The sequence below is a fragment of the Aulonocara sp. 'chitande type north' Nkhata Bay genome, linkage group LG8 (assembly GCF_057382095.1).
Source record: "Aulonocara sp. 'chitande type north' Nkhata Bay isolate Kocher_YH1m ecotype deep benthic linkage group LG8, A_spYH_male_GT1.1, whole genome shotgun sequence".
Taxonomy (NCBI): Eukaryota; Metazoa; Chordata; class Actinopteri; order Cichliformes; family Cichlidae; genus Aulonocara; species Aulonocara sp. 'chitande type north' Nkhata Bay.
In genome coordinates this window covers 12,298,472-12,306,136 of record NC_141351.1, presented here as the reverse complement: position 1 = coordinate 12,306,136, position 7,665 = coordinate 12,298,472, and the positions used below count along the sequence as shown (strand labels likewise).

Sequence of the window (7,665 nt, the reverse complement as noted above, 5' to 3'; positions counted from 1 at the left end):
AAACTTTAAAACTTTAGAATCTTCTGTTCAAGTCTTTTCAAGTCTTTCAGTCTTGTATAATTTTAGTTGTTTAGTAATTTACACCGACTGTTATCTCACATCATATGACATCTAGAAATCAAAGGTCACTTTAGCCTTCTCGCCACTGTTTTACGACCCGTCTAGTTTCCAGGACACCTTATAAGTGTGATGAACCATAATCTTTAGTTATATAGCCCTTAGTTTAAAAATAACTATCAAATCTATCTCTAAATTTTCTACAAAAATATAAGAATATTGGGTCAACTTTTACCAGGAAGTCTTCTTTCTCTGCTTCACTTTGTTTGGTTTTAACTAACAAGCAATGAGGAAGAGCAAAGGGTAATTTTAATATTGTTTTTGATGATCCAATAATATGCCATCCAGAAGTCAAAAGTTTGAAATAGTAACTCAAAGCTATAATTTAGCTCTGCCAGGAAATGTTCTTTCTTTTTTCAGTAGTAAAAACAACCACACATGTTTTATTTTGCTAGGCTCACAACTAAAAAAAATAAATAAATAAATAAAAAAAAAAAAAGAAAACTTGAACCTGAAGACCAAGAAGAACATTTCTCTCTGCACTCTCTTGGCATTCATAGGTCAATATTTTGGGTCACAATCTCAAAAATGTGACATTTTGACTAAGCTCTACCTGGAAATTTATTTATGTCAATGTTGGAAATGGCTTCCATAGTTTCATATGTTAGGATTAAATTTCAACAGTGGAAAATGGTCACCACAATTATAAGTACAAGCAAAAAAATCTATTTGAATTTTTAAAATCTGTTATACTATTATAGCACCTGATTTAACCATAAAAGTGATTTATCTTCACTGTTTATGGGATTAGTTTTGATATATGATGTAAATTAGGCATAACCATAGAAAATAAAAGGTTTGGGGCCACTTTTCATGAAAGTCTTGTTTCTCTTCTTCACTTTGTTTGGTTTTAACTCCCAATCGATCCTGATGGTTCACAGTAATTTTAATGTTGTTTTTGCACAACCTAACATAATCCTTTTTCTCTGCACTTCATAGAGCTCATATGGTAAAGTAATAGCGTGTGAATTGTATGTTTGTAATCAGCACCACGCTGTTCTGGACTGGCCTTTAAAATATCCACTAGATAACCAAGCTGGCAAAAAAAGTCATGGAAAATTGATAGGTGGACGAAAGGCTTGAAAAGTGGGCTTCCTGGCCTGGGCGTGACCTGCACTTAGCACACTGCCTAAATGAGGAGTGGCTACTCATTAAAACTGCCAGTGGAGGAGTATTATCAGTTTTAAACCCAAAGATTTAGAGAACTACAGACGTGGCCACTTCTAACCTTCATTGACTTTTTTTTCCTGTGGTAAAGATGTTTTTAATTTTTCCAATGGCTCAAAAATTCATCCTCCTGTTTGTCCTTTGGCTTGTTGTAGCCATTTTCAGTAAGTAGCCTGATTTTATTGGATCAACTTTAAAATCCTCTTTTTTTTTCAGTTTAATAGTGATGATGATGATGATGATAGAGTAACACGGTAGAGCACATATTAACAAATGAAAACATCAGATAAACTTAAGAGGTGAAATATTCATTTTAATATTGTTGTTTTTTAATTTCATTAGGTTTTCATTTTAATTGAGTCTAAACTGTTATGTACACAGGTGGGGCCTAATAGGCTTTATATAAATAGTAGATGAATAGATTTTTTTTTTTTAAGAATTTGCAGTCATTCCTGATCCAAGATTACGGCTGTAACAGCGAAATTGAGAGATACCCATGGCGTAAGACTGCCTGGATTAATGTTCTCTAATCAAAATATCTCAAATTAGCTTGAATATGAGAATATTATTTTCATGATTAACAGTTACTAGTTCTTTTCCCCTTTTGTTTTGCTTCTATACAAATTCTATACACTCATATGTTTGTAATAATTGTGTAACTCGAACAGCTTTCTTTTGCAGCCATTGTGTATCTGGGCTGGTTTAGCACATACATAAGTAAATTTGACCAGTGTGTCTGTGTCAACAGTCCCACAATATTTCATTTTATTATTTTATGACCCTGTTGTTGTACCACATCCTTTTGGCATGGAACAATAAAGGAAGTCTCTTTGTTCACTTCAGATCCTGCAAACTGTTTAATGCTTTACATGTCTGAAACCTAAATGATGGTTGAGTGAACTTTATGTTCTCCATGCAGAGTCTGTGTCACTGCTGGTGCTCTCTTACTGAGACTGAGAAATAATCCAATTTAACTCTGTGTTTCCTAATTAAAAATAAAATCAGTAAATAATTAATATATCTTCATGTTTTAGTAAGAGTTATTTATGTATTATCCATATAAATGTGAAATGGCATTTTTATCAGAAAAGAACATTTTCAGTGAGTTTGACACTGACACCCCCACAAACTACTTCTCCTTTTTCTCCTGCGTTTCATGCCTGCTCATATACTGTATGATCCTGCTTTAATAACTTTGATTGATTTTTTTCTGGCTTGCTTCCTGGGTATAAAATTTCAAAAGTTATGAACAAAGGTTATCATGTACTAACTACTGCATTTAAACACACCTCTTAGCAACAGGCGTTTCAACAGACGTTTCAACTACTGCAACAACAGGCGATTCAACTACTGCAACAACAGGCGATTCAACTACTGCAACAACAGACATTTCAACTACTGCAACAACAGACGTTTCAACTACTGCAGCAACAGGCGATTCAACTACTGCAACAACAGGCGATTCAACTACTGCAACAACAGACGTTTCAACTACTACAACAACAGACGTTTCAACTACTGCAGCAACAGGCGATTCAACTACTGCAGCAACAGACGTTTCAACTATTGCAACAACAGACGTTTCAACTACTGCAGTAACAGGCGATTCAACTACTGCAACAACAGGCGATTCAACTACTGCAACAACAGGCGATTCAACTACTGCAACAACAGACGTTTCAACTACTGCAGCAACAGACATTTCAACTACTGCAACAACAGGCGATTCAACTACTGCAACACCAACTACTCAATTTAAAGGTAATTCGATTGCTCTGGATCCAAATGTTCACAGGTTATACTGCTTATATAGTGTTTCAAATTGTGTGTGTGTGCACGCACTTGTTTTGTTTCTCACTTTAAAGATCCCTGCAATTCAAATCCCTGTGGCACTGGAAGCACCTGTGAGGTCCGTTATAACGACACATATGTATGCTTGTGCCTGGCTGGTGATTTCTACAACAATGTTTCAAAGAGTTGTGAACGTTGTAAGTATTTGTTTGTGTGCCGCTATGAAGTTTTAAGTTTATGTGACAGTGACATAATGAAGATTATATAGTAACATATAATGTTATTTTCTTGATTTCAGCCAAAGTTTTCCCTGGAAAACTTCAACTAAATAAAGATTTTAATGACAAAATGAGAAACCACACATCAAAGGAATTTAAAGAAACTGCAGATATAATTATTGCTGAGGTAAGTAATCATGTAGTACTCTCTATCAATAAATGTATCTTTATAGACATTTTTTTTGAAATTGCACTTGACATTACAAGATAAATTTAAGCTAAAATTGCAAACAATTATATCTTACTCATCTTGACCAAAACATATTTTCCTTTGAAAACACAGCTTGATAACGTTTATAATGGGAAGGATGGTTACTCTGGATCTATAGTGCTGAAACTCCTGTAAGTCTCAGACTGACAACAACTTTTACCGTACCATTTTTCAGCCTATTTTACATCACAGAACACTATGTTATTATCCTGAGTAAATACAGGATGCAATTATCACTAAATGTGATTTTTCCTTTACAGGCCAAGAACCACTTCTAGGTCAAGGAATACGGCTTTGAAGGTCGATGCATTAGTAGACATCACCTTCAAAGCCAGTTCTAATATCAAAGTAGCTGAAGTTGAGGAAACACTAAAAGAGTGTCCGGACGTGAAGTGTACCGTGATTGGGAAGACCTTTGAGAGTAAGTTTATTACATGTATTCTAGTGTGTTGTGTTTTTTATCGATATATTTCTAGAACAAGACTCACTGTAGATATAGATTTATTTTCAAAAAGAATACAATTGACAAGATGTGTTTCAGAATCTTAAATGAAACTCTTTCACCCATCTGTCAAAGATGATTTAGCTGTAATAACAATATAATGGATGTCACAATCAGGACAGCTGTTGCCATTACATATATTCTAATCTTTGCATTTATAATTCAGTGAGTTATGATGTTCTGATGATAATATTTCTAAACTGAAGTCATGCTGTTAATTTCATTCAAGGGTTTATTGCATGGATTATTAGTGATTCATTTATTTCACTGTTGTACATGTTATGAAACATGTCTTTGAGTACTGAGACTTTTTTCTCTCCTTCATTTAAAGCTAAGAACCTGTGTGATAACACTCCCTGTGATGAAAAAAATACAAATTGCACATCAAGCGATGGAATTTTCAGCTGTACCTGTAAAGAAGGCTACAAGAAAACAGACTACAGTACTAGAATGTGCATTGGTAAGATGATTACCTGAGCAAAGTAAGTGGTGTGTGTGTCTGTGTGTGTCTTATGTAAGCAAACGACAAAGTGTTTCAATTTTTCTTTTTACAGCTTGTCCCCTTGGGGAAAAATTTAAGGATAATGAGTGTGTGAAGTAAGTACTCCTTCCCCTCCTGTATGTCTTCTATTGTTATAAAGCTTGCGTTAAAAGAAATCCTAGAATCAACCTTCTTCTTGTCTTCCAGATGCTCATTTGGTTATTCTGGTTTTAACTGCTCAGAAAGTGAGTATACTGCATGTTTTTAAAAGTGAAAGCAGAAACATGCTTACTTAATGACAATTATTTAAAGAAAAACCTCACAAGATTAATGACAACATGTGATACAATAGATAGAAAGGTTATTCAAAAGCTGGAAAATTTAATAAAAGTTTTTAAATAACCTGCCTTGATGTCCTCTTCATTGTGTTTTATTAGACTGGCAGCTCATTCTGGTAATCGTGGGCTCTGTGCTTGGAGGACTGCTGCTCATAGCCCTCATCCTTCTACCAGTAGTAGCTACCCAGTAAGTTTCTTAGCAATTCATTTGCCCCCATAAATGTGAGAAAGTGTTTTTCTCACTTTGATTTAGGCTTTATTGTAGATGCAAATGCATTTAAAATCAAGAGAATTTGTTCATGTCTGACAGACTCAATAGTGAATTACAATATTTTTTTCCTGCTGTGATTTCAGAAAATCAAACAAAACCTCCAAGAAGAGCAAAAGTGCAGAAATGGAAAAACCCTACACTAACCTGAGTTCTGCCTCACAACCGATGGCTAGCAACAAGTTTGGCCACAGCCAGGGAGTCTCATTTAACAGGTCAGCCAATGGCCATTCAGGTTTTCAGAATGGTGGGGTGCCTGTGTTCCCACGAGCTGCCACCACCACCAACAGCATGGACAACAGGACCAACCTGGAGATGAAACCAAACAATGGCCGACAAAACTTTGGACATATGAACAGTGGCTCAGAATATTCCTCTGTGTGTATAAAGAAGAGATACGTTCATCAGATTTTTGGATTTTTTAGTGTTTACTGTTAAATTTACTCTCATTCTTTTTTTTCTCTGTAGCGGTTATATGATGAACCAGAGGACATACGCCCATACGGTCAGACTCGACCTCAGAACAACCCGTATGCCGAGAATCAGCCCAGGATCAACCCGTATACTCAGAACCAAGGCCACAGCAACCCGCACTACACACACGATGATGGAAGACGCTACTATTAGTACAAAATCAGAAAGGCTCACTATACAATGACATTTTTGAAGGTTTATGTTTTTAAATTTGTTTTATATTTCCTGTATGTTCATTACATACATCTTATGTGACTGACAACAGTACAAACTGTCATAAACCAATCTTGTCTGATTGTGACTACGTTATATCAAGTTGGAGACATGATTTCGAGGATTGGTCTCATTTTTTATCCGTTTTGATTTAATGAATTATGAGTTATTAAAGAGTTGTCTATTTAAATTGAATGAAAACCCTGAACACTCATGCCCAAATATATTGCGATAATGAGGTGCTGCTTATGATTGTTCCTTTGTCTGATAAATGCTTCATTCGTCTGTGAATTCACAAATTTTTTGCATGTAAATACGTTACATGTTTGTGATGAACTGAAATTTGATGTTTAATTCAGTTTTTGTGAATGAGACGAGTTTATTCTAATAAAATTATAAGAACCTGTGTGTAGTATATATTAGCATCAAGCGGTGAGGTTGCACACATATATGTGTGTGTCTCAAAAAAGGAAACTCAAAGATGTACACTTGATGTCAAACCCGGTCAGTTCAATTGCCATCCAGACTGTATGTACTGAGTAAGGGTCCCTCCACTAAACACCCCATGATAACCCAGGTTACCTTGGATATGAGTGAGAGATGGATAACTGAAGGCATACCAACTCAGACATCGTCTGGATTAACAAGGTCGGTGTCAGGTGTTGAGGTCTCTGTCCAGAAAAGCACATTCCTAGGAACACCAAAGGTACTGCACAGGACCCTCAAGCTCTGAGTTTGAAGAATAGACTGTCCACAGGGGTGAGAGGGGAATTTAATATATATATATATATATATATATATATATATATATATATCCATCCATCAGTCCCTCATCCTATTCATGTAGCCCCTTCCGCCAGGGTTACTTGCATAGTAGCATTCCAACAACGCCCTGTTTTCATCTCTTGCCCACCAATGCCTTCTTGTTCCAGTAGCCCACTTTTCATCAGGGTGCCCTGGTTCCTCAACACCTGACGCGGACCTTGTTGATCCGGGCGACATCCGAGCCAGCATGCCTTCATATTTATCTGTCTCGCTCATGTCTGCGGTAGGCTTGCTTAGCATAGGGACCATAGCCTTAGGACCCTTACTGGATACAGACGCCCCAGGCAGGAATCGAACTTGCAATCCTCTGTTCCAAAGGCGTGTAGTCTAACCACTACGCTATCCAGCTGCTATCCAGCTGGTGGCTAACCAACCGGACATAGTGGTGGTAGACAAACAGAAGAAGACGGCCGTAGTGATTGATGTAGCGGTTCCGAATGACAGCAATATCAGGAAGAAGGAACACGAGAAGCTGGAGAAATACCAAGGGCTCAGAGAAGAGCTCGAGAGGATGTGGAGGGTGAAGGTAACGGTGGTCCCCGTGGTAATCGGAGCACTAGGTGCGGTGACTCCCAAGCTAGGCGAGTGGCTCCAGCAGATCCCAGGAACAACATCGGAGATCTCTGTCCAGAAGAGCGCAGTCCTGGGAACAGCTAAGATATTACGCAGGACCCTCAAGCTCCCAGGCCTCTGGTAGAGGACCCGAGCTTGAAGGATAAACCGCCCGCAGGGGCGTGCTGGGTGTGTTTTTATATATATATATATATATATATATATATATATATATATATATATATATATATATATATATTTTTTTTTTTTTTTTTATGTAAATATAAATAAACAAGTCCCTATAAATCATTCACACGGATCATTTAAATTGATCTTGCTACTCTATGTATAAGTTGCAGATTGGATGATGCCCTGTTTTTGTATATACAGAGTGTATTTTATCTTTGACTTCAATAACTGATTAAAGTCAGTAATTTATAGGCAAAGT

The 7,665-nt window shown here is 36.7% G+C and overlaps 1 protein-coding gene across 2 annotated transcripts; it reads left to right on the top strand.

The window, feature by feature from the left end:
* The first annotated feature begins 1,307 nt into the window (after positions 1-1,307).
* LOC147323333 (uncharacterized) lies at positions 1,308-6,238 on the top strand. 2 transcript variants are annotated; one of them, XM_086303635.1, is made up of 12 exons: positions 1,308-1,448; positions 2,581-3,045; positions 3,150-3,272; positions 3,374-3,480; positions 3,637-3,695; positions 3,825-3,985; positions 4,398-4,526; positions 4,621-4,663; positions 4,755-4,792; positions 4,985-5,072; positions 5,240-5,531; positions 5,622-6,238. In XM_086303635.1, exons 1-12 carry the CDS (start codon positions 1,376-1,378, stop codon positions 5,778-5,780), a joined length of 1,737 nt encoding a protein of 578 aa, XP_086159761.1. In that variant the 5' UTR covers positions 1,308-1,375; the 3' UTR covers positions 5,781-6,238. The 2 variants fall into 2 exon arrangements, with proteins under 2 accessions (XP_086159761.1, XP_086159762.1); XM_086303636.1 differs by having other exon boundaries at positions 1,319-1,448; positions 2,623-3,045.
* The last annotated feature ends 1,427 nt before the right edge of the window (positions 6,239-7,665 follow it).